The 27,788-nt window shown below is 41.4% G+C and overlaps 1 protein-coding gene across 2 annotated transcripts in view; it reads right to left on the bottom strand.

Annotated features, from left to right (window-relative positions):
* p2rx3b (purinergic receptor P2X, ligand-gated ion channel, 3b) overlaps positions 1-24,489 on the bottom strand; it is a 54,369-nt gene extending 29,880 nt beyond the window's left edge. Inside the window, exons 1-4 of one of the 2 annotated variants that reach the window (XM_039767548.1) lie at positions 24,324-24,489; positions 22,837-22,972; positions 7,780-7,851; positions 3,086-3,155 (exon numbers count right to left, since the gene is read on the bottom strand). In XM_039767548.1, coding sequence (XP_039623482.1) covers positions 3,086-3,155; positions 7,780-7,851; positions 22,837-22,972; positions 24,324-24,445 — 400 coding nt within the window. In that variant the 5' untranslated portion in view covers positions 24,446-24,489. Of the gene's footprint in view, positions 1-3,085; positions 3,156-7,779; positions 7,852-19,050; positions 19,110-22,836; positions 22,973-24,323 lie in introns of those variants that run through there. The other variant, XM_039767549.1, reaches the window with a different exon arrangement.
* Between the last annotated feature and the right edge of the window lie 3,299 nt (positions 24,490-27,788).

Below are 27,788 nucleotides of genomic sequence, written 5' to 3'. Positions count from 1 at the left end.
GGCAGTACAACACCAATTTGTTTTGGTGCTTGTGGCAGTCAGTGGGGCAGAGTGGTGGCTCAGAGGCTGGGGATCTGCACTGGTAAATGGAAGGTTGCCAGTTCAGATGCCATAAAAGCCAACAGTGACTCTACTTCATTGTGCAAGGCCCTTAACCTGCAATTGCTCCGTCTTGGCTATCACGTTATTCTGCATCCAGCCCTACATGTAGGCCATCCAACCTGCAGGGAAAAACTTGGGGGTTGATGGCAGTAATTGGCACTCCAGCCACCATAAAAAAAAAAAACTCACACTCTTCCATTCCATCTGAACTAGAGTGATGCTGAGGTGTCACCCGTTGCATGGCTGGTCCAAATCTGGGATCCCGAATTGGTTTGTCAAGTGGTGAGTGCGGCAATGCGCGGTATCAGCGTGTGCTCCTAACCTCTCTCTCCCCTCTTGTGGCAGTCAATCAGGGAAAAGTAATGAGGAAAGCTGTCACACATTGAATACATCTCGAATATCCATCTTCTGCTTCACAACAAAGCCCCCCACACACAATGTATGGGGTTACAAAATCTGCTCTGGGAAACCATGGGAGCAAAGTGTGAGCACATTCACCTTATTCTCCAGATCTCCTACCCTGCTTGGCTACCACCTGTTCTCCTATGTGGAGGGGACGTGCTGTGTCAACAATGAAGTCATCAAGACAAAACATTTTTCCTGAGTGGCATAATAGCTTTGAGGATGCTATAATAAGTACGTCAGTGTTTATGGGCATTACAGTAAGTTGAGAAATAAAACTTGATTGGTTTTACTGCTGTTTCTCTTAAATAGACCAAGTTCAACATTTTCTGACCACACCATTTTTATACAATGGATTCAGTGCATATTCAGACTCCTTCACGTTCTGCACACTTTATTGTGTTGTAGATTCACATTTTAAATGGAAAAATTTGCCATTTTTGCCCATCACTCTACACTCAGTAACGTATAATGACAACGTCAGTCAGTCAGTCATTGTCCAACCTGCTATAATAATAATAATAATAATAATAATAATAATAATAATAATAATACATTTTATTTATTTGTAGGTGCCTTTCTAAACACTCGACACCAAACAATAGATAAAACACAGATTATAAACAAAAGTAAAGTACAAAAGTTAAAATCAGACAGATCAATTGTAATCAAAGAGAAAAAGCCATCTTAAACAAATGAGTTTTAAGTTTAGATTTGAAAAGTGAGAATGATTCAATATTTCTAAACTCATATGGAAGTGAGTTCCAAAGCTGAGGAGCAGAGCGACTGAATGCTCTGCTCCACATAGTGGTAAGACGGACGAAGGGGACAGTCAAGTGGATGGAGGAAGAGGATCTAAGGGTACGGGAGGGAATGGCAACATGGAGGAGGTCAGACAAATATGGAGGGGCGAGGTTGTGGAGAGCCTTAAAGGTTAGTAGAGGAATTTTGAATTGAATTCGGAGCTGAACTGGAAGCCAATGAAGCTGCTGCAAGATGGGAGTGATATGGTGAATAGAGGGGGTTCTAGTAATGATGTGGGCAGCTGAATTCTGGACCAGTTGAAGCTTATAAAGAGATTTGCGAGAAAGACCAAAGAAGAGGGAATTGCAATAATCCAGACGAGAAGTGACAAGGCTATGAGCGAGGAGAGCAGTGGTGTGGGGATCGAATACGATTAATGTGACGCAAGTGGAAATATGTAGACCAGGAGATGTTATTTAAATGGGACATAAGATAAAGTACTGTCAAGGATGACACCTGTGGGGAAGGGGAGACAGAGGAATTATCAATAACAAAGGAAAAATGATCAGTTTTGGATAATGTTGATTTTGTACCAATGAGGAGAACCTCAGTTTTGTCACTTGTTATTTAATTTAAGAAAATTTGAACTGACTACAGTGTCACAGGGGTCTGCTGGAGCCAATCTCAGCCAGCACAGGGTGAAAGGCAGGAACAAATCCCCAGGCAGGGCGCCAGCCCACTGCAGGGCTATAATGACAACGTGAAAATATGTTTTCAGTGAAAATCTGAAACCTTTCCTTCATATAAGTACTCGGATCCTTCATTCAGTACTTTGGCAACAATTTCAAGTTCAAGTCTTCTTGGGTAAGTCTTTATGAGATTGGCACACCTGGATTTGGTGAGTTTTTCTCATTTTATTTTTCACAGAAAATGATCTGAAGCTGCATTAGACAGGATGGGAAGTGTCTGCAGCCTTCAGGACTCTCCACACATGACTCCCCATGGGTTTTAAGTGGTGGGCTTTGGCGGGGCCACTCAAGGACACTTCAGTATTGTCTTCACTGTATGCCTCAGGTCATTTCACATTTGGTTAGGAATATCCATGCCCGTTATTTATTATGGTAATCCTCCACCCAGTCTTTGGCATCAGCTTTCAGGGGGTCCTTTGTACATTGGTGGAGCGGTTACATGCAAGACTCGGTGCATCTCAGTGCATTCTAGTGTTTTAATGATCTAAGTCTCAGTGTAATTCAGTGCTTAAACTATTGATGTGATTACAATATACTTTAAAAATAATAATGTCTGATAAGGTGTAGAATCACAAAGTAAATAAGTGCTCGATTAAAATAAATGCTTCATGCAAGTATACATTCTAATTTCTATGGATGCAATATTCTAATTATGCAGCATGTGATTTTATATAAAAAATATCCAATAAATATTCATGTACATATATTTCCATAGTATTGGCAATCTAGTCTTAGAAATGACTACAGAAAGAAAACTGAATAACTCCTATGTTATTAAAACGCTTGGTTCAGCACAGGACAAGCTTTTGAATGCAACACCACCTCCAAAATTTTGGATAGACGGAATCATGATATTCAGTTTTAATATTGACATTCATTTACTTTTAATTCTAATATTCTCATAATATCTGGTATGGCTACAGTAAATATACACATTTTAATTGGTAATAGATTCAGCTTTACTAAGCACTCTCAACTAAACAAAAATGCACACAAAGATAACAGAAATGAACTAAATATGATTTCAAAGACACCAAATCCCAAATTGGTTCACCAGCAAGGTAATACAGATATGTTACTCTACTCACCATTGCCGCTTGTCTTCAGCATGAAGCGCTTGCAGTCATCATCCGAATTGCAGGAATACTTTGTTTCACTCTGTAAGTCAAGTTAAGAAGCTGGCATGAAATATCAATATCTAGTATTACTCTTCCTGTGCAACACCTCAGCCCTGAAAGCGAGTAAAGAACTGAGAGTGCAGTCGACGCAGAACAAAGATTAAGCACTGGAGACGTGCAATGCGAAGGACTAGGCGCTATGCAGACGGGGCATTTCTCCATAAGATGCAATGCCTCCTGTTGCCACTAGATGGTAGCACTGATGCAGCAGTATAGAAGACGCCGTCATGGCAGTCAGTCCGGGTTTCTGTTATTCCAGGAACAACATCAAAGTTGTCGTTCCAGGACAGTCATTCACTTTCAACCAATCAGCATAAAACAGGAAGTGCATGTAAAGACGTGCCAAAATCTAGCATTTACAGGAAAAGTGCCTTTTATAATAATAACCAGCAAAATACCCGCGCTTCGCAGCGGCAAAGTACTGCCTTAAAAGTTTTATTAAGAAGAAAATTAAACCTTTTTAAACTGAGGGAAAATATACCAATAATTATTTGTTAAGGATCTCTTTGTATACCATGTTGTCAGTTCGGCCCTCTGGTTGTAATATGACCAAGCTGTGTACTGAGCTTACTCTTAAGCATGCAATGTACAGTTGGCCATGTGAACAGTAATCTTGTCTCAAATCTCACAGCTTGGATTGCCGCTGTCATAATCGGTTTGAGTTTCATGGTTTGTTTCAATTACGACAGTATTTGTAGGACTTGTGTTAAAGTGACATTCAGCATCTGTCAAGCGTTGTAAGCATACAACCGGTTTCATCGATAACTTCACATCCAGCTTTTGAGAGTTTAAACATTCATAAACATCAAAGTGTCCACTACTGAAATCGTCACCTGTCAATCTAAGATGTTTAAGAGGCATTGGCGGTTGCCGAAAGGTGTAAAATATTTGGCCATTTCGGAACACTTGAAAGCGACAACCGAACAATTCAGCGGCAGCCATCAACTCCCATGCAGATCCATAGGTGAAGGGCTTAAGCATTTCACTCTTACAGTGCTCCTGTGTAGTATAATTATCTCCTGTACCGTCATCAGTCCACACCTTGAACCTGTCCCAGTCGTTCAATACATAAGACACAATGTTCCTCCGGATATCAAGAGTGAGCCTGATATGGCTGTGCAATATGTACTAAAGAGAATGGAAAAGGTAGGTGCCATCTCCGGGTATGGAAACCACTCGGTAAGTGACAGTTGTTTGATCGATGGTGATTACCTCGATAGACATGTTAATGCGGGTACGGTTGGAATGATAAAGGAAATGGATATCTGAACAATGTAAAGTAAGTCTAAAATACCTACACAATAACTATAATCGTAATAAATGAACAATAAAACAGCGGAGAAGCCGTGGATTAAATAAAAAGGCTGTAGTTATCAGCAGGGAGACGTGAATCCCGTGGCAAAGCAAGTAAGGGAATGAAGAGACCGGAGCGACGGACGGCCTTATATAGGAAGGCAGCCAACAACGCGGGAGGTGTTGGGATGGGGGACCAACGCCGCCTCACACGGTGACCGAGCTGCAGGCTATGGACGTATATATGTACGTAAGTAGGATTCAGTTAGCGTTGGGAACCCGCGTACCAAATTTCTTGAAGATGGGCCCATAAGTAACAAAGACTGTTGAAAAGTTCAATATGGCGGTCGACAGTGGTGTCATACCACTGAAATATGTACCAAATTTCAGCCTTCTACCTACATGGGAAGTTGGAGAATTAGTGATTTTGGAAAATTCAATATGGCTGACAGTGGCGTCATACCACTGAAATAAGTACGTATATTGGTTTCGGTTAGCGCAGGGAAGCCGCCTACCAAATTTCGTGAAGATGGGGCCATGAATAAGAAAGTTCAACATGGCAGACGTTGTTGACCGTTATGACCGTTACACGTAGAATTTTGAAATGAAACCTGCTTAACTTTTGTAAGTAAGTTGTAAGGAATGAGCCTGTCAAATTTCAGCCTTCTACCTACACGGAATTTGGAGAATTAGTGACGTTGGAAAGTTCAATATGGCGGCTGAAAGTGTCGTCATACCACCGAAATAAGTATGTACATTGGTTTCGGTTAGCGCAGGGAAGCCGCCTACCAAATTCCGTGAAGATGGGGCCATGAATAAGAAAGTTCAACATGGCAGACGTTGTTGACCGTTATGACCGTTACACGTAGAATTTTGAAATGAAACCTGCTTAACTTTTGTAAGTAAGCTGTAAGGAATGAGCCTGCCAAATTTCAGCCTTCTACCTACACGGGAAGTTGGAGAATTAGTGGACGTTTGGAAAATTCAATATGGCGGTCGACAGTGGCGTCATACCACCCAAATAATTATGTACATCGGTTTTCGTTAGCGCAGGGAAACCACCTACCCAATTTCGTGAAGATGGGGCCAGCCTTCTACCTACACGGGAAGTTGGAAAATTAGTGACGTTGGAAAGTTTAATATGGCGGCCGACAGTGGCGTCATACCATCGAAATAAGTACTACATCGATTTCGGTTAGCGCAGGGAAGCCGCCTACCAAATTTCGTGAAGATGGGGCCATAAATAAGAACGTTCAACATGGCGAACGTTGTCAACCGTTATGACCATTACGTGTAGAATTTCGAAATGAAACCTGCTTAACTTTTGTAAGTAAGCTGTAAGGAATGAGCCTGCCAAATTTCAGCCTTCTACCTACACGGGAAGTTGGAGAATTAGTGATGAGTCAGTGAGTCAGTCAGTCAGTGAGGGCTTTGCCTTTTATTAGTATAGATAATAATAATACATTTTATTTATTTGTAGGCGCCTTTCTAAACACTCAAGGACACCGAACAATAGATAAAACACAGATTATAAACAAAACTAAAATACAAAAGTTAAAATCAAAGAGAAAAAGCAGTCTTAAACAAATGAGTTCTGAGTTTAGATTTGAAAAGTGAAAAATGATTCAATTATGAAAATACATATATAATCCTATGAGCTTGGAGGAGCAAAATCTGTCAAAGTAAGCAGATTTTTTAATCTGTTAAAAAGTGTGAAAAAAATGTTTGTTCATGCATATGGTCGCTGCTGTTCTCCGTTTTAAATTATTTTGTGTTTCCCAGTGTTTATTTACTTATGTTATTGGAACAGTTTGGGATTTTTGTTATAAAATATCAAATTCTATGAATATATTATAATTTGAGCTTGTTTTGAATAAGCTAATATTATTCTAAACTCTATCATGAAATTACCCATTGAGAAACCATAGGAATGGTTGGCATCATTTAAGGCAGATGGTGACTCAAGGGGTTTATCATCAAAAAAAGAAGCTTACATGGCTTTATCAGATGGATAAGTGGTCGGCTGTAAGTAAGACCTGGCACCGATTTAAGAATCTGGCCCATGACCGGGTACTTGTTGTGAGCCACTGGAAGTGAAGCTCTAAACCTTTGAGAGGATAGAGATGTTGAAGTTCCTAGGCTCCTAATCATTGAGGACAATGAGACATGCCTGAAGGTCATGTTGAGAAAAAGTATGGGAAACCAACCCATGGCGAGGAACCAGACCACTGGGGGTGAAGCACTACCCCTTCAGGAGGGTGATGTTCAGGTACCTTCTGTAGGCTCCCTAATCACTATGGACAATGAGACACGCCTGGAGGTCATGTCGAAAATAAATGTGGGAAACCACTCTAACTTAAAGTGTGCGACATCTCATGAGATCTTGCTTATTGTCATAGAAGACCAATAAGACAGTATACAGGACAGTTACTGGGCCTGTCATCATATATTGCAGTGCGATCTGAGTCCAGACAGCTAGGGACAAGGAGACATTGAACATATGAGAGCAAAAGATACTCTGAAAAATATACAGGCCCGCTCAGGAGGGCAGAGTGTGGAGGATATGGAGGAACGCTGAGCTCTAGGAGCTGTTTGATGAACCATCCGTCCTGATAGAGGTGAAGAAGGTGATATTGTGTTGGGTCGGTAGAGGGATGAGCGAGATCAGATTTTACAGAATGACAGGCAAAAGTTGTAGACAAGAAAGCATTTGGAGTAATGCAGTAACTAGAAAGTCAAACACGAAAAGCACACGTAGAAAATTGTAAGTATATCCAGAATCTTGGACAACCTGGAAATTCTAGACACAATCTTTTATACCATTACAAAGATGGCATCACGCATTGCATGATTGGTGTTACTAAGTTTGGTCGTCTAAGCATTGCAATGCCATAATACCAAATAGCGAAAAACACCCCAAAATGGAGTGATGCCATTCAGTCTTCCATATCACTTTAGACAGTTGGTTGGAGGAAGGTACGGTTTCTAACTGCTGAATCGTTAAGTGGTGAGACCAGAGGATGAGTGTGAGACAGGCTAAATTTTAAAGAGAAAAAGAAGTAGGCCGAAAATAGAATACATATTTATAGTAAAATAACATTTTTTATTGTACCAATTTTTCATGTTATAATTGATATCAGCAAACACTCTGTACACCAAGATTAATGTTTTCTTCAATTTACCAATATAATATTTTTTCTAATAAAGTTAAACAAAACTCATGAAAGATCTGAGAAAGGTACAATTAAATGTTCTTGTGAATTAAGAACCATAGAAATACAGGCAAGAAGAAGAGACTTTGAACTGCGTACCTCTGGGCAGGACGTCTGCACTTGGTTGTCTGTAGTGATGAACTTAGTGATGATGCAAAAAACTGATGCCCCCTGTTTAAAAAAGGACAAAAAAGTTAATAAATGAATGATATCAAAGAAGCACAAAATATATTGTGAGAGATGCCCGGCAGCTTATCCCGGTCCATACATCCACACCCTAGATGGAGTCCTCCCTGCAACATGGAGGTGCCCCGAATTCCCGCAGGGCATCAAGGACAATGGAATTCGGCTTCACAGCCCTGCTGGATACCGTGGGGGCTGCCAGGGGACGCTGCTGGGAGACATGAAGATTGTTTCTATTATAACCCGGAAGTACTCCCAAGTCATGGGGAAGGAAAGACAGAAGTACTTCCGGGCTGAAGGAAAATATAAATCTTCATCTGACCCGGAAGTGCTATTGGATCACCGTGGACTGAAGGACAGGAGCGCTTCTGGGTCAAGGACTTTATGAAGGATTGTGGGAAACCCAGCAAGCTGAGCCGGAGTTGGGAGGGAGTGCGACAGAGCTGCTGTGTGGAGAGGAGGATTTATTGTTATTGTTGTGATTATTGTATTATTTTTGAGTATTGTGGAGGTGGAGGTGCTTTGTGCACATTATAAAATAAATTACATTATTTCTGGGGGTTTTACCTGGTGTCTGGACGTATTGACTGTGGGTTACATGGGGCAACAGCGACCCCTAGTGTCACAATAGATATATATACATACACAAAAAATAACCTTACAGTATTAATATACCAAATGAAGAACAGGAAAATCTGGAAAACAATTTAAGTTCAAAACTTTAATGACAATGAAACACAGACTGCCATTAAAGTGCCAAGCAATCAAGAGACCACACTTTTATATTTGCATTGTAACCAATGCAGAAGATTACTTAAATTATATAACTTATTCTTTATTAATGGGTTAGAGAGTTTTATTGTACTCTGCAGAATGAGAGATGTGCTTGCAAATGCTAATGGCCATGCATCAGGGTATGGGATCATAAAGGCTGTACTGAACTTATAACTACAACACAAAATTTCCTCACTCATGAAAAAATGGTGTCAGAAACAATTAAAAATAAATTATAGTCTTTGAATAGATTTTATCACCATCGTTAAAGTGCACAATCAGAATCGGTGGTGGCATGGTGGGCAGAGGTAGAGCTGCTGCCTCGTAGTAAGGAGACCGGGGTTCGCTTCCCGGGTCCTTCCAGCATGGAGTTTGCATGTCCTCCTTGTGTCTGTGTGGGTTTCCTCCAGGTGCTCCACTTTCTTCTCACAGTCCAAAGGCATGCAGGTTAGATGGGTTGGTGATCCTAAATTGGCCCTAGTGTGTGATAGGGGTCTGTGTTTGTCCTATGATGGACTGGCTCCCTGTCTAGGGTTTGTTCCTGCCTTGTGCCATGTGTTGGGATAGTCTCCGACAGACCCCGCTACTCTGTTCAAGACTAAGCTGGTTAGAAAATGACTGACTGACTGACAGTCAGAACCACAATATGGCAAAACTATAGTAAAGTGCACTTAGGGGTCCTTGACAGTTTGCAGGTTTTTAGTATAAGATTCGGGATGTAGATGGGCACAATAGCGAAGCCGAATAGGGCCAGGGTGTTGATGGGGAAACTGGCTGACCACGTTTTCACATACAAATGACATCAGCCGAGCCGGTAATCCTCATTAGCGCTCTGGGATTCAGGATTAAGGTACTTGTGCCCGCTTTAGTATAAAAGGAGCTTGAGAAGAGAGTGTGAATTTCCCCTTGGAATTAATAAAGTATCTATCTACAGTATGTATCTCTATCTAAGAATGAGAACAAGCCTGGAAAAGAAGAAAGAACTGAAAGAAAGACCAGGAGGTTAAAAGAAAAATAATATAAAAAAAAAACATATAGGAGTGAAAAAGGGAGAATGAAAAGTGCGGAAGTTATAAGCAAAGTCAGAAAAAGATGAAGAAACAGGATTGTGTGGTAGCAAGGAGGGAGGAGGTTGGGATGTGGCCCCCCGGGAAGGATCAAGTGGACAGCACTTGTGGGGCCGGGTCGGTCCTGCTGAGCACTTAAGGAGCGGGAGCAACCAACCACTCCAGGTCTGCTCCCGCTGAAGGCCAAGTGATGGTGGCATCAAAATGGTGGATGAGCTCACGGGTTCACCATGAGATGGTGGAGCGGACTTAAAGGGCTGACTACATCTATTGGGGGACGTCTCCTTCTGCTGAGGAGTCCATAATGAGGAAGCAGAGGAGACTTTAGTTTTTTGAAGGAAGCACAAAGGCTCATGATAGTTTAATGGACGGACCATATTTTAACCGTGAATTCTAAACTATAAGGAATTATTTATTGGTTTTTAACCTCTACAAGAACACTTTTTATGGATTATTTAATCATTAATTCTGCACTAAACTTGTTGAACTCTTTGTTTGAAATAAAAGCACTAAGCACAATTGCACCACCCCTTGCTCTGTGTGTGAGTCTCTGTGTCCCCTCATTGCCCAATCCATCCTCAGAACTTGATTATCAATATCTCGGGTTCAAGGGAGTAATGGCAGCTGCAGGCAACCTGGGCATCACAAAAACTTGAAAGGCAGAAAAGAATTTTCAAAACGGTTGCAAAATAAACCCAGGAAAGATCTAAAATAAAACCAAATTGTCGCGGTCAAAATTCATAGTTCTTAGTTAAGAGATCCTTTCTCTAAATAACCAGTTACTTTATATAGCGAATCTTCTAGTCATAATCCAAAGCTTGGAAATAGAGAATCAGGCAGAGCTGTTTCTTACAGCCAGACATGATGTCACACGTATGTCAGGTGGCACTTTTTGATTTACGTTTATTTTGCTTCCTGTTGTCTTTTCTTCTTTTCTTCTTCTTCTTCTTTCGGCTGCTCCTGTTAGGGGTCGCCACAGCAGATCATCTTCTTCCATATCATTCTGTCCTCGTCATCTTGTTCTGTTACCCCCATCACCTGCATGTCCTCTCTCACCACATCCATAAACCTCCTCTTAGGCCTTCCTCTTTTCCTCTTGCCTGTCCGCTCTATCCTTAACATCCTTCTCCCAATATACCCAGCATCTCTCCTCTGCACATGTCCAAACCAACGCACTCTCAGCTCTTTGACTTTGTCTCCCAACCGTCCCACCTGAGCTGACCCTTTAATGTCATTTCTAATCCTATCCATCCTCGTCACACCCAATGCAAATCTTAGCATCTTTAACTTTGCCACCTCCAGCTCTGTCTCCTGCTTTCTGGTCAGTGCCACCATCTCAAACCCATATAACATAGCTGGTCTCACTACCGTCCTGTAGACCTTCCCCTTCACTCTTGCTCATATTCGTCTGTCACAAATCACTCCTGATGCTCTTCTCCACCCATTCCACCCTGCCTACACTCTCTTCTTCACCTCTCTTCCACAATCCCCATTCCTCTGTACTGTTGATCCCAAGTATTTAAACTCCTCCACCTTTGCCAACTCTGCTCCCATCATCCTCACCATTCCTCTGGCCTCCCCCTCTCATTCACACACATGTATTCTGTCTTGTTGTTCCTACTGACCTTCATTCCTCTCCTCTCTAGAGCAGATCTCCACCTCTCCAGGGTCTCCTCAACCTGCTCCCTTCTATCGCTACACATCACAATGTCATCAGCAGACATCATAGTCCACGGGGATTCCTGTCTAATCTCGTCTGTCAACCTGTCCATCACCATTGCAAATAAGAAAGGGAGTCCCGTTGTCTTTTCTACTGATCTTTAATGGCCATCTTGTGTGTTGACATTTATTACAAACATCTGGAATGGCGGCTTACTTTTTTGTATGTGCATTTAGATTTTTACAAATTTTCTTTATAACATTCCCGGCGCCGTTACATCAGATTTTGATTACCTGCCATCATGGATGCTCCCATTAAATCATTACTAAAGGTCACTCTGGACCTCTCCAAATAAAAAGCAACCTCTAAAAAAAACCTTTGAGAGTTTTGTTTCTCTGACTTTCGAACTTTTGTTACGACTTTTATTTTGTTTTGACTTTGGTTTTCTCTCGGTTCTCATACTAATGGCTTACACCTTTGCATTGCTTTATTACTACGTCTGTTCTCCTGCTCCCTAAACCTCGGCGCTGTATTTACAATCCAAGCATTGCAACGAAATGATGTTAGTTATCGTCTGTCTAGCAACGAGAAGCCACCACTGTAAACAATATGGCTGGCCATGCTAATAGAATCTAAAATGGCGACATGATGATGCCACCGCCATAACGATTATGAGAAGAGCAATATTAATTTAAATAAAAACAAAATACTGAACAATTAATCTATGGGTTGAAAAACTCAGATTCACAACTGACGACAGCAGGCCTTGTGACTGTTGCTGACCAGGCTAAGCTCAGACTCTTCTGTGATCTTCTTTTTTGGGCTGCTCCCAATTCGGGATTGCCACAGTGGATCATCTGTCTCCATCTACCCCTGTCTTTGACATCATTTTCTGCCACATTAACTACCTTCATGTCCCCCCTCACCTCATCCATAAACCTCCTTTTTGGCCTTCATCTTACCTGGCAGTTCCATCCTCAACCTTCTTTTCCTGATGTACACCTTATCTCTTGTCTGCACATGCCCAAACCATCTCAATCTCGCCTCTCTCCCTTGGTTGCCAAACTGTTGTACCTGTGCTGTCCCCTCTAATATACTCCTTCCTAATCCTGTCTACCATTTTACTCCAAGTGAAAACCGTAACATGTTCAACTCCACCTCTTCCAGCTTTGCCTCCTGTATTTCTAGTCAGTGCCACCGTCTCCACATCATACAGCACAGCTGGTCTCACTACCATTTTATAGACCTTTCCGTTCTCACTTGCAGGTACTCTTCTATCACAAGTCTCTCCTGCCACTCATCTCCATCCAGTCCAATCAACCTGCACTCTCTTCTTCACCTCTCTGCCGCACCATCCATTGCTTTGGACTGTTCTTCTTCGGCTGCTCCTGTTACGGTTTGCCACAGCGGATCATCTTCTACCATATCTTTCTGTCCTCTGCATCTTGTTCTGTTACACCCATCACCTGCATGTCCTCTCTCACCACATCCATAAACCTTCTCTTAGGCCTTCCTCTTTTCCTCTTCCCTGGCAGCTCTATCCTTAGCATCCTTCTCCCAATATACCCAGCATCTCTCCCCTGCACATGTCCAAACCAACAAAATCTCACCTCTCTTTGTCTCCCAACTGTCCAACTTGAGCTGACCCTCTAATGTACTCATCTCTAATCCTATCCATCCTCATCACACTCAATACAAATCTTAACATATTCAACTCTGCCACCTCCAGCTCTGTCTCCTGCTTTCTGGTCAGTGCCACCATCTCAAACCCATATAACATAGCTGGTCTCACTACCGTCCTGTAGACCTTCCCGTTCACACTTGCAGGTACTCTTCTATCTCAAATTTCTCCTGCCACTCTTCTCCAACAGTGTCCAATCACCATGTACTCTCTTCTTCACCTCTCTGCCGCACCCTGCGTTGGTCTGGACCGTGGAACCCAAGTATTTAAATTAATCGACCTTCACCATCTCTGCTCCTCATATTCACACCCTTCCACTGCCTTCCTTCTCATTTACTCACATGCACCCCGTCTCACTCCTACTGACTCTCATTCCTCTTCTCTCCAGTGTGTACCTACACCTCTCCAGGTTTGCCTCAACCTGCTGTCTACTGTCACTACGGATCACGTTGTCATCGGCGAACTTCACAGTCCACGGAGACGCCTGTCTAACCCCATCAGTCAGAGAAAAGAAAAGAATTTTCTTTTCAGACTCTTCTTTCTTCTTTCTTTTTATTTCAGACTCTTTTGTGATAAACATCACAAATTGGATGGATGGAAATTACAACCTAATAACATTTTAGAATAAATTAAATTATTGCATACCAACATAGACTTTTTTTTTTTTTTTTCAAACGTTGCTTTATGAAGAGGTCAATTCAAAATACACAGAATGTTCAATATTCACTTTTCCTGATGAGCCCCTACAGTTTAAAATGCTTGTCTGCACGCTGTGAGTGAGCCACTGCCAACATGATGATTCCTTTGGGGGGTCTGCTGTTTCAGTGACAGGAAATTTATATGTTTGGAAGCTGAGGCAATGGGGCAGAGAAAGCATTACTGCTCCAGATAACATCTTTATTAGTCAATTCCAGGCATTGTGAAAAATTGGATATGATCTCAAATTCATTTAGGAAACTTGTGCAATAATGCAAAACATGCTCCATAATTATTCGCTCTAAATCACTGTTTGGCAATCTGATACTGGCTACTCATTTCACTGCCCCATGTTTGTGACTACAGCCTTTCTTGCTGACAGTGACTGATCTTCTCCACCATGAAGCAGATCGACAATACAGTTCCACGTTTCATTTTTTCATTTATTCAAGGGTGGCAGATATGCAGTGGATTCAGATAGCATTCAGACGCTGCTCACTATATTATATATACTGCTCAAAAAATTAAAGGACCACTATTGAATCCAAGTTTGGCATCAAGTCATTGGCACTTCTGGGCTATTGATCTGCTCAGTTAAGTAGCAGAGGGGTTTCTTAATCAGATTCAGCTGCTTTGGTGCACTGGAGGGACAACAATGAGACGACCCCCAAACAGGAATGAATGGTTTAACAACTGGAGGCCACTGACATTTTTCCCTCCTCATCTGTTTTGTTACTCGTTTTGCATTTGGCTATGGTCAGTGTCAGTACTGGTCGCATGAGGCCATACCTGGACCTACAGAGGTGGCACAGGTAGTCCAAATTCTCCAGGATGGCACATCACTATGTGCCATTGCCAGAAGGTTTTCTGTGTCTGCCATCACAGTCTCAAGGGCATGGAGGAGATTCCAGGAGACAGGCAGTTGCTCAAGGAGAGATGGACATGGCCCCTTGTAGAATGTCCTTAACCCATCAGCAGGACCCACCGGTATCTGCTCCTTTGGGCAAGGAGGAACAGGATAAGCACTGCCAGAGCCTGCAAAATGACCTTCTGCAAGCCACTGGTGTGAATGTCTCTGACCAAACAATCAGAAACAGACTTCATGAAGGTGGCCTGAGGGCCCGACATCCTCTAGTGGGCAACGTGGAGCTAGATTGGCATTTGCCATAGAATACCAGAATTGGCAGGTCCACCACTGCCGCCCTGTGCTTTTCACAGATGAGAGCACATGTGACTGACGTGAAAAGGTCTGGAGAAGACATGGAGAACATTATGCTGCCTGTAACATCGTTCAGCATGACCGGTTTGGTGGTGGGTCAATGATGGTCTGGGAAGGCATATCCATGGAGGGACGCACAGACCTCTACAGGCTAGACAACGGCACCTTGACTGCCATTAGGTATCAGGATAAAATCCTTGGACCCATTGTCAGACCCTATGCTGGTGCAATGGGTCCTGGGTTCCTCCTGGTGCATGAAAATGCCCGGCCTCATGTGGCGAGGGTATGCAGGCAGTACCTGAAGGACGGAGGAATTGATGCCATTGACTGGCCCCCACGCTCGTCTCGCCTGACCTCAATCCAATAGAACACCTTTGGGTGGGACATTATGTTTCAGTCCATCCCACACCACCAGGTTGCACCTCAGACTGTCCGGTGAGGTCTGGAGTAGGGGTGATGGAGGTGGGATTACATCAGGGATCGACTCTGAGCCCTTTCTTATTTGCAATGGTGATGGACAGGTTGACAGACGAGATTAGAAAGGAGTCCCTGTGGACTATGATGTTTGCTGATGACATTGTGATCTGTAGAGAGAGTAGGGAGCAAGTTGAGGAGACCCTAGAGAGGTGGAGATCTGCTCTAGAGAGGAGAGGAATGAAGGTCAGTAGGAACAAGACAGAATACATGTGAGTAAATGAGAGGGAGGTCAGAGGAATGGTGAGGATGCAGGGAGTAGAGTTGGTGAAGGTGGAGGAGTTTAAATACTTGGGATCAACAGTACAGAAAAATTCAATGACATGCTACTCACTACCCGGAGCAAAGGCTTACTTGAGCAAAGACATTATAAAATATTAAGAGCGAATTCATAAGTCCCCAAATCTGGGTCACAGCACGATTAGAAACAGGGGGCTGTTTAAAGTTGCTGAATCACCTCTTTCCGTTAAGCACTTGAAAATCCATCCCTCCATCCATTTTCCAAAGAGGGACGCTGAAACCTATCCAGGCGACCATCACACGTAATGCGCGAAGAATTCCTGGACATGACAACAGTCCATTGCATTTAGAAATGCAATTACTCGAACAAATATTAGCTAATAAAAATGAAATTTAATACAAAAAACTCGTTATTAATTTCCATTTACCGATCTTCCTCTTAATATTTGAATAAAAAAAGAGTGGGGTTAGAAAGTATTTACCATTACAAAGCTGCTCACTCAGGAAAAAAATGGAAACAGAATCAATAATAATAATGATTGATTAGTGAATTATATCGTGGATAAACGGGAGCTGTAAAGTAGATTAGTATAGAACTGCCTAATTGAGATCGAATATTGGGTTTTCGCTTCTGTATGTGTCGATATATATTTAAAATTAAATGATTGCGGGATATTGTTTATTTATTGCATTGCTTTGTTAGAGAATATAGTTCCCAAAACACGCACTGCTGCCATTGAGGATTATAGACGGCATTAGTAAGATAAGCTGCACGATCTGCTGTATATAGTACAGCCTACATTTTTTTTATTTATTTATTTAGTTAGTTAGTTATTGGCCTTCCCTTTTAAAATCTGGTTCACCATATGTCGCTGCTAATTAACGTGTTTTCGTCTATCAGAGTGTACGGAGCTTTATTACACATCGCTATACAAAACGATTACCAATGTGTGTGCCAGTTGCCAACGCAATACCAGAAGGGATCTTTCCACCGTTGTATTCTAAGTACTTTCTTAAAATTAAAGGTGCCAGAGCGGTTCTTCAGACGATACCATATAGGCATACCGTGTATGGTTCGCAAAAGATCCGTCCACAGGAAGGTTCCATGCAGAAAGAACCATTATTTATTTAGCTTCTAACCATTAATAATAACCATTAATAGATGATAAGATTTGTGAAATTCCAACAGTCTAAATTTAGAATTTCTGTATCTGTTAGTGTCCTGCGGTAATACATTAAAGATTTTTTTTTGTCCAATTTCAAATATAAAGAACCATTACCAGACTTAAATGGTTGTTTGTAAAACTGGGATTCAACGTAGAACCACACAACCCAGTAAAGTGCCATTTTGATCCATTATTTTTAAGGGTATGCATTTCGGGGAGAGAATCTCATTACATTCAATTAAAGATGACGCCACTTAACGCTATGTGGACACATTGAGATGTCAAGTTAAAGGTACTTTGTCCTAATTGCTACATTTTTATTCCTTTAGACTGACACCGTTAAAGACATAAATAGACAGTTTGTCTACAGCAGCGCTCTTTTTCTCATGACACACATTTTTATATCGCCTGTTGCATAAAATGCATACGAATAAATACTTCGGACGTTTTTGTAAGGGGTCCAAGCCCACCAACACACACATACACACACACACACGCGCGCGCACACATACAAACACTTTCCTGGAGCTTCCGTTGTGTCGATTTTAAGCATCTATGGCTATTGTTGTTTTTCCTTATTTTCCTCGTAGGATTATCTTATGGCTTTTAACAGGTTTGATCGATAACATCAAAGGATTCCTTACAAACGGAGCCGGAAGGGCCTTATCTCCAAGTTCTTACGCTTCTTTGCTTCCGTTGTGCCGGCTGTGTGGGTCCAACTCGAGGCGAGCTCTTTTAACCTGAATGACGCATAAACGGAGTGAAATATTACTGATAGCCACTTGTACAGAGATTTTGAATTACAAGAGCAATGGAAACCATGAGGCACTTGATTTCCTCCTTAACCCTCTGTGAGGAAGATTCCTCAATTTATTTTAAAAGTCTTCTGAAAACAAGATTTTGAACATCTGAAGGCATATGAGGACTACAATTTATTAATATATCTATTCACGTATTCTCGGAGTCCTCTTAATCCCATACTATGATCTTTAACTCTATACTGTTAAAAATAAATAGTTCTTCAGATCATTTACATCGGGGACCCATTTTTGGTTTCCTAAAGAGCCATGCATGAATAATAGAAAAAGAACTTTTGTTGACTAGTTTCAGAAATAATTCGAATTAAATGATCATAGATTTATAACGCGTTCGTGATTTTAAAGGGGCAGGCTAAATTCAAGTTTTCATGATCTGTCGCTACTCTGTTTGTAGTATAAAGATTTCTGTTTTGTCCACATATTAGGACCTTTTTCAGAAGCCCAAAGACATTTCATATGTGGACCAGAATTTAAGGGTTCATTGTCAAGCAATGGCGCTGCGCGAAACCCAGTAAAGAGCTAAAGAATCGCTACAAGTAAGGGGTTGCCACAGTGGATCATCTTCTTCCATATCTTTCTGTCCTCATCATCTCACTCTGTCACCCCCATCACCTGCATGTCCTATCTCACCACATCCATAAACCTCCTCTTAGGCCTTCCTCTTCTCCTCTTACCTGACAGCTCTATCTTTAGCACCCTTCTCCCAATATACCCCTCATCTCTCCCCTGCACATGTCCAAACCAGCGCAATCTCGCCTCTCTGACTTTGTCTCCCAACCATCTAACTTGAGCTGACCATCGAATGTCCTCGTTTCTAATCCTGTCCATCCTCGTCACACCCAATGAAAATCTTAGCACCTCCAGCTCTGTCTCCTGTGCCACCGTCTCCAACCCATATAACATAGCTGGTCTCACTACCGTCCTGTAGACCCTTTCACTCTTACCCGTCTGTCACAAATTACTCCTGACACTCTTCTCCGCCCATTCCACCCTGCCTGCACTCTCTTTTTCACTGCTCTCCCACAATCCCCGTTACTCTGTACTATTGATCCCAAATATTTAAACTCATCCACCTTCGCCATCTCTACTCCCTCCATCCTCACCATTCCACTGCCCTTCCTCTTTCACACACATGTATTCTGTTTACGATGTTCGATCAAAAATATCGTTGTTTAAATTAAAAAAATATATATATATGTATACCGTTAAAGGCACATTGCCAGTAATCCCTTACAAAATATACATCGAACACATTTATCCCATCTGCGGTGGGCTGGCGCCCTTCCCGGGCTTTGTTCCTGCCTTGCCCCTGTGCTGGCTGGGATTGGCTCCAGCAGACCCCCGTGACCCTGTGTAGGACATAGCGGATTGCAGAATGACTGACTGACTTACATTTGTCCCATTGTTCTTGGCAGGAGGTTCTGAAAGTCCTCTTTCAGGAGTGTCTTTTAATTTCTTTTCATGGGTGCAGGGATCCTTAGGAACGCGTTGTCAACAAAAGGGGCGGTTCTTCATGCAAAATAGCAGACGTTATGCAAATCCGGAATAGTTATGTACATAAAACTTGATTTGTTTACATTGAATCAACTGAATTTGACGGTCCAGAGAGAAAACTGCAATACCACTTTTCGTGAAATTGGAAAATATTACTTTTGAGTAAGAGTAACATAAAATAAATAAGCAATAGTAACAGTTGCTGAGACGGATTACGCGTCTCTTGAAAGCAAATATTCCGATATCTTTATTCCAGCACAAATTTAGTGTGACACCTAACAAATTGAAAGCAATGTAAGTAAGAAAAGTTAAGCAATGCTAGCACAAAAAAAAAAACTATTTTAATTTAAAGTAACTAAAATTAAATACATAAATTGAACATCGCCGTTTTTTTCGTGAGTTAAGTGGCATTAAGGTGTCTGGACAGGGCCGGATTTTCTTATAGGCTAACTAGGCTTCAGCCTAGCAAATTGTTAGCAATTTGAACAAACTTAAAAATGGGGGGTGAAAGGGCCTCATAAGTGGGATAGCCTATGGCCTCTTTTCTTCTAATTCCGGCCCTGTGTCTGGAGCCTCACTTATCGGCACTCACGCAATCGCCGACAGCGGGTCAGTTTCCACTCAGCAGTCAGTGACACCCGCAAATATCCGGGGTGTAAAAACGCTTGAGCTGCCGGAGAAAAATCAGGAAGACGTCGGGGATTAATAAAGCGTACCAAATACCAAAAAATAAAACTGTCGGCGCATAAAGACTCATTACTCAGCCCAGCAGCATGGAGTTGTAAGACAGCAGTGCTAATCCGCTTCTAATACATTCAATCTGCTTTATTCATTTTTACGACTATTTTTCACCAGCATTCTCACACCGTTGAACAACTAATCCATAACCTTGTTCTTATTCTGGAGACTGATAGTAGTATATGCACTTTCGGATAAGGATTTTACTTTAAAATCTGATTCATATGCACGCAGGGATATACAAAAATGCAAAATTTTACTTTTTTTAAATTATGAATGCAACTGTTATATCTAATTTTTTTTATATACAATCAATTATTCATGTCCATTTTCAACACTGCTTTAATCAGTTTAGGGAGGCTGAGTACCTAACAGGCTATGATGAATGGATGAGGCTCACGTTCTCCATAGTGCACACACACGTTAACACCCAATTTCACTTACAGTTAACCAAATATCGAAATCCTGTGAAATGTATATTTGCAGAAAATTGGAGTATCCGGAAAATAAACCCACAAAGAGAAGAGAAGAGAAGAGCGCACAAACTCCTCGCAGAGAGCGACTGAGTCTTTATTCGGAGCTAAATCTAACATTAATAAAATGCGAAGTATTTGCACATTGCACAAGGTTTTCATCATCCGGTAAGTCACCTGTTGTTATAGATAATTATTTATTTTATACTCCGAGTTCATTTTTAGTTTTGCTAATGGAAGGAAGAATTGAATTTATATTAGATTTTTCCACATTATACAACGTTGTTCAAAATTCAAGAATGAAAAGTCTGTGGCGATCCTAATGTAAGAAAAAGAATACGCTATTCAAAATGCAATAATAGAGATTTTTATTTTTAGGTACACAATCTCTCAGTAAATCGAACCTTTTTTGCCAAAGTTATGTAGACTAAACAGGGAAGCAGCACAGGGAACGGGAAGTCCTGCTCACAGTCAGACATTTTATAAAATGCCTACAGTTTTAGCGAATTGATCTCAACGGGTTAGGTATATATACACTTATTCAAAATGTTGGAGGAGCCAGAGCCCTGACAGTAGACGGCCCGGACAAAACGCCAGTTCGTCGCTGGCTCACTCGTGTACGCTCACATCCACACTCGCACGTATGGAGTTGCCAATCAAATTAAACTGCGCGTCTTTTGGAGATGTGGACACAAAAGCGCACTATAAGACTTTGACCCAGGGCGTATCCGCGATTTGCTTCCCCAACTGAGGGGCTGAATACTCATGCTAACGTTACTTTTTTCCTTCATATTTGCCCCCCATAATATTAAACAAAGTAGGGTGGCGCAGTGATAGCACGTGGGTTTACTCCGGTTGTTTCGCTTCTGTCCCACAGTCTAAATACCTGACAGTTAGCTGAACTGGCGTTGCTAAATTGGATCGATGCGCGCGCGCGTGTGTGTGTGTGTGCGTGAAATGGACTGCCCCGCTACTCTGCTGTTTTTTCTGCCTTGCTCGTATAAGCTGTTCTGCCACTCTGACCTAAATAAGCGGGTTAAGAAAAAACAGCGTCACATTTAAGAAAAAAAAGTACTTTGAAATAAAGTATCACCGAAAATATAATTTGATTGCAGGATATGTAATTTGGTAAAATGAGAGAATTGTGCATTCGGTTTCTGAATAACTGAGAAATACACCATCTCCATAGGGGTAACGCACGTTACAGAATACTTTTTTAAAGTAACAAGTAACGTAATGTAATGCTTACTTTATAGAAGCCAGAATAACAAAATTACTTAAACATCCATCCATCCATTATCCAACCCGCTATATCCTAACTACAGGGTCACGGGTGTTTGCTGGAGCCAGTCCCAGCCACCACAGGGCGCAAGGCAGGAAACAAACCCCGGGCAGGGCGCCAGCTCACCGCAGTAGGTAAACTTCCATCCATCCATTTTCCAACTCGCTGAATCAGAACACAGGGTCACGGGGGTCTGCTGGAGCCAATACCGAGCCAACACAGGGCACAAGGCAGGAACCAATCCCGGGAAGGGTGCCAACCCACCGCAGAACACACACAAACACACCCACACACCAAGCACACACTAGGGCCAATTTAGAATCGCCAATCCACCTAGCCTGCATGTCTTTGGATTGTTGGAGGAAACCCACGCAGACACGGAAAGAACATGCAACTCCATGTAGGGAGGACCCGGGAAGCGAACCCAGGTCACCTAACTGCGAGGCAAGGTAAACATTCAAACATAAATAAATAGACACCCACACACAAACATATATATATATATATATATATATATATATATATATATATATATATATATATATATATATATATATATATATATATATATGCAACCAAACAAATTAATACATATAGATAGACACGCATAGGTAAATATAAACAGACAGACATAAATAAAAAGCTTCTCCGCGGCTTTGTAATGCTGCATGCACGTGAAGTGATGAGCTTGTCAGCAGTACTATAGAGTAAACTTGGCATGGCAAAAAATACCGATTTTAACAAACAGGTGGAATATTCACATTATTGTGGCCTTGAAAAAAAAAAAAAAAACGGACGCGCCAGTCATTGGTTTTCAGTTCCAAAAATGGAAGGATGCACTATTTTATTTTGCTGATTTTATCAGACTACAAATATAAATTATACACAGATCATCTGTACATTCACTTGTCCCTAATTTGTAATACACCGTACTGCTTTAATGCGTCATCACAAAGACACAGTTACTACGATTATTTCATTGTGCCGCTGTGGTGCTCACTGGCGCCAGAGAGAGAGATCCGTCTGGTATTTGTTCCAGTACCTGCGCTCATAGATATTAACCCAGATTTTCTTAAACACACACACACACGCACGCACACATACACGGATCTTTTTCTTTGTTCATTTCATTCCTGCCATAAAATCAGCAACAACTGGTACGCATCCTGACAGACACAGGTTCTTGCTCACCTGAGCAGGGGTGACGTAGTCTGCAACGTCCATGACTCTGTTGTTATACACGCCAAACCCCTTGACTTTGGTCATGACTGAAGACTCAATGGCGGTGTCCCGAGTCTGGTACGCCTTTTCATGTAGGAACACCCACCTGCAATGACAGAATCGCGATTAATTTCACCCGCGTCACGCAAAGTGCAAAGTATTGCATGCACGCATAATTCTGCCACTGGCTTTACTTAGTTTGTCTTACTACTACTACTACTACTACTAATAATAATAATAATAATAAGAAGAAGAAGAAGAAGAAGAAGAAGAAAAGTGCACTCTGCCGCACTCTGCCGCACGTCCTGTCCTTTCGCAGTCACTGACTTAAGCAGGTGTTATTCATTCTCCCGTAGGAAAAGACGAAGAGTTTGAAGTCGAAGGGAACGATAAAGTTTATCGACGATTTACAGAGTTGCTGAAACGTATGCAGTAATTCCTGACATTGCCGGTGCCTGCACATCCAGACTTGTATTTTAAATGATGCAAGAAAGTTATTTTTAACGAGTCGTAGGCACAGATGCCGTACAATTGAAACGTTTTATGTTTTCGCATTAACTGCGGACGTAAGGAAGAGTCCAGGCCGTCATCACGGTAATGCAGACTGACAAGTCAATTTTAATTAATGGAATTTGGGAGGAATTTGGGAGTAATTTGGTCTGCCGGAGGGAAGCACAGGTGAACACAAGTGGTCCGAACTCGGCTCAATAAAGCCAGACTGTGACCAACTGTCCCCCATCCGTGAACCTCGTGCTCTTCTCCCAGGTTTCATTTTCTGAATCTGTCACTGGTTGGCTGAGGGGCCACCCGTTTTGAGTTAAATGCGTTAAATGTGCATTGATTTGTAGTGCAATTTATTTAATTTATAAAAATCAATAAAAATTAAATGTTATTATACGACTGAGTTATATTTAGTCCATAAAACTGAGTAGAATCAATAATTATAATTGTAGTGTGCTCTTTTATACTTTAGAAAACAAATGCTTGCTCTTAAAGCACATGGACATGGTTATCAAAAATCAAATCGCTTATAATGAATTGAATTAACTTTCTACCAGATTCATTTTAGGCACCTACTGATCAGTTCATATATAGAAGTGCTAAACATTGATAATAGCCATTTGATTATTGATAACCGAGTAAATCACTATTGATAATGGAAGTGAACCACTTTTCTAATACATTGATTCCAGATTCTTTGAAAGTGTAATTCTTGAAAATGTGGCAAAGGATTACTGAGCCACACTTGTAATAAATAAATAAAGAAAGAAATACATTCATACATAAATATATACATAAATAAATAATTAACCTCCTTGAGACATTTTGTCTGACTGACCAAAGATGTTCCATAGCATTTCGGTGTAAAATAAAAATCAGATACGTCTTTGGTTGCATTCTACATCCTGTATATTGTAAGGCACAAAACAACAATTTTACACATAAAAACCACTTACCCGACAAAATAGGCAATGATAAGGAGCTGCACTACTCGGTTAATAATGCCAATTGTCCAGCTCTTCACCACCACTGATTTGGTGGTCTCATAGGTGAAGAAATTTGCGATACATTCCATCATAGTCTACTTGTCAAGCCAACTGGCCGAATGCCCAGGTTGGGAAAAATGCCCACCCTTGTGAAGCTGGAAGTGTCCTCTTCAGTGTGTCCGGCCACAGCTCTGGGGGCTGCTGGCTTGTGTTGAGTGATCTTGGTTACTCTCTCTCTCTCTCTCTCTCTCTCTCCCACTCTCTCTCTCTTTTTTCCTTGAGTCCACTTCCTGAGACCCACACTGCTAGCCCCCCTCCTCATGCACTAGGATTTCCCAGCATTTACCAGTTTGCCTCTGTTTTCAGCTTCATTTCCTTTAGCTCTGACTTCCTTCTATCCATTTCAGACTCCCTTGCTTGCTTTTTCTGACTGGCCAGCCTTAAGCATTTATCTCACACATTGCTTCTCACAATTGTAATGAGTGCCCCCCACCCCATATCCCCTGGTTCTTTGCCTGATGATCTCTTTCCTCTTCACTCAATTCCCCCCTTTTCTCTAACTCTACCTCTTGGGTCTCCTCCGTCTCTCCTTTGCACTTTTCTCCACCCCATTTGTTCCTTTATTTCTCTGCGATTCCAGCTGATGCTTTAACCTGCCCACAATCTGAACAGAGATCGGCAGCAGGTGGCTTTCATATCAGAGGCTTGCTTTATGGTGACGAGCTGCGTTTGTGGTCGAGCCTGTGAATAATTCAGATTCATGTCGGGCTCCGTGTAGCTGACCTGTAATGTGCTGTGTTCACAGAGGAAGCCACCAATGCATCCATTATCCATTCCAGGACAAAGTAAAGGCACCAGAAGTGTGGCATCGCCATCGTGACACTGCTGAGCTATGAATCTGGCACAGTGTGTCCCTGGATGGAGAGGAAGAGAGCCCGGGGAGGTTTTGGAAAATGAATTAAATACAAAACAAGATCAAATGAAAATGGAATAAGTTTGAAATCCATCTGTTTAGTGACCGCGTGTGTGATTAGTGGCCTGTGACAGACTGTTAATTTGTGTCTTACAATGTCAAGGTTTTACATCCACCTTCAATGAATCTGGACAATGAATGGATGATTGAATGAATTTTTATTTTACACAGCACTTGGCCAAAACCTTTTGCGAATACAATGTTTTAGAATAAAAAATTAAAATTTAAAATACAAGATTTAAAATTGAAATTCTAAAACAATGAGAAAAAAGAAACGGAATAAACTATTCAGTATCCAAAGAAAAATAACTTTAAAGAACTGAAATGAATTAGCAAAGCTGTAAACCAGGTAATCGTCAAACCCAATGAGCCATCAATTTCTAAATTTCACAGGTAAAAAAAATCTAAATTTAAAATAATTAATAAAGAGCTCGTGAATCCAAAAACTAAAATGGTTAAAACAAATACAAACCTTAACAAAAGGAAAAACACCAAAAGTGAGCCGAAGATCATGACTGCATACTCAAATAAGACCACAGCAAATTCTGGTCGCATGCAGAAGTCTCACATAGGACTCTCAGGTAACTGCGGATTGAATTAATGCAGCAACTGTGAAGCCTAACTGAGTGCGTCTACATGAGCTTTAATAACCTGGTAATTCACAGAAACCTGGTAAAGTCACTTCAAGAGAGGCCGACTGAATCAACAAGCTAATTACGGCGGCAAGTGCAGATATGGGACGCACTCTGAACCCCCAGGAAGATCGTAGTGAAGCAGAGAATAAAAAAAACACAGAGTGCCATTATGAACAAAGCTGCACATCCTCTCTCTGACACACCAACACTGAGGACTTTCAGCCAACAAATCGCTCAGCAGAAGTGCGTCAAGAAACGTGACTGGGGCTTATGCAATACGCCCGCATAATGTCTCCCTGGGACTGGGACAGCCAAGTCAGAACTTTATTTTCTTTTGAATTTTCTTGCTTAGTAGCTATTCCAGTGTGGGTTCAGACCAAAATATGTGTGTATATTTACTTATTTATCTACCCATTTATGTATTTATTTGAAGTGCTTCTGTATAAAGTCAGCGTTCTACCTTGGGACAAATAAAGTTTGTTCGTCCTTTCTATCTATCTATCTATCTATCTATCTATCTATCTATCTATCTATCTATCTATCTATCTATCTATCTATCTATCTATCTATCTATCTATCTATCTATCTATCGTGAAAAGATCAGAATCGACACACTTATAAAGGTTTGGGGCAGCCACCCATATATTATCCCTGGCTGCAATGAGTTGATTTTTTGAAAAAGTGTCTTGGTTGGAGTCCAGACATGAACTGCTGAAGGTTTGGCATGATGGCAGTTTTAAGTGATCAAAGCAGAAATGACGCAGGGAAACCAGAAGAGACATCCTCCTGGGTGCCAGAGCAGGAAGTGGCGTCTTCAATGTTGTGTCAGGCAGGTTTTCCTGTGGCTGGTCTGTACAGATAACAAGAGAAGGTTTAGTGCACCCCGCCACCCCCTGGCCTGGAATTACTTTCGCTTGGTCCATACAAAGTACTCCTACTTGCACATGCATGACACTATCTATCTATCTATCTATCTATAGTGCCTTTCATATCTATCTATCTATCTGTCTATCTATCTATCTATCTATCTATCTATAGTGCCTTTCATGTCTATCTATCTATAGTGTCTTTCATATCTATCTATCTATCTATCTATCTATCTATCTATCTATCTATCTATCTATAGTGCCTTTCATGTCTATCTATCTATAGTGCCTTTCATATCTATCTATCTATGATATTGGTTTCAGTAACACATTGGACATGTGACCATGCATACCCTTAACCGGATTGTAGCTAAGGATTTTGTAGTCTGCATAAACCCATTGCACTTTGTTTCCCTGTGGATGTGTTAGCTTCACACATGCTTTCAGCAGCCATAGGTAGTAGACCGTGAAAACATCCATAAGATAAATTTCCTGTGGCAAATACTCAGGTCATTCCATCATTTGTTCTCCTGGTTAAAACATCCTGTCTCAATGTTTCAGAAATGGCCAAATTTATGTTGATGAGCAGAATGTGCTGAACTCAGGCAGTGTTGGGGTTAACTTGTTAAAAGTAACTCATGTTAGATAGTCTGATTATTTTCTAAAGTAATGAGTAATCTAATCCAATACCTGCGTAATTATTATCCCAGAAGCACTGGATGTAAGGCTAGAAGCCAACGTACCGGTATGCTGCTGTTTTGCAGGGCTCAACCACACAGCCAAGCAAAGCAGAGTGTGCTGCATGCAATCCGCTGAGAGAAACCTATAAATAAACTCTCAATTTAAGTTTTAATCCAGGTATGTTGAAACAGTGTAATTGGGTGGCACAATGGTCAGGGTCCAGATGTTGAATATTCAGGGGCTCAGGTCGAGGATGTAAAAAGGACATAGATGTTAATAA

Source organism: Polypterus senegalus, chromosome 10 (assembly GCF_016835505.1).
Source record: "Polypterus senegalus isolate Bchr_013 chromosome 10, ASM1683550v1, whole genome shotgun sequence".
In the NCBI taxonomy this organism is placed as follows: Eukaryota; Metazoa; Chordata; class Cladistia; order Polypteriformes; family Polypteridae; genus Polypterus; species Polypterus senegalus.
This window is presented reverse-complemented; position numbering and strand designations above follow the sequence as displayed.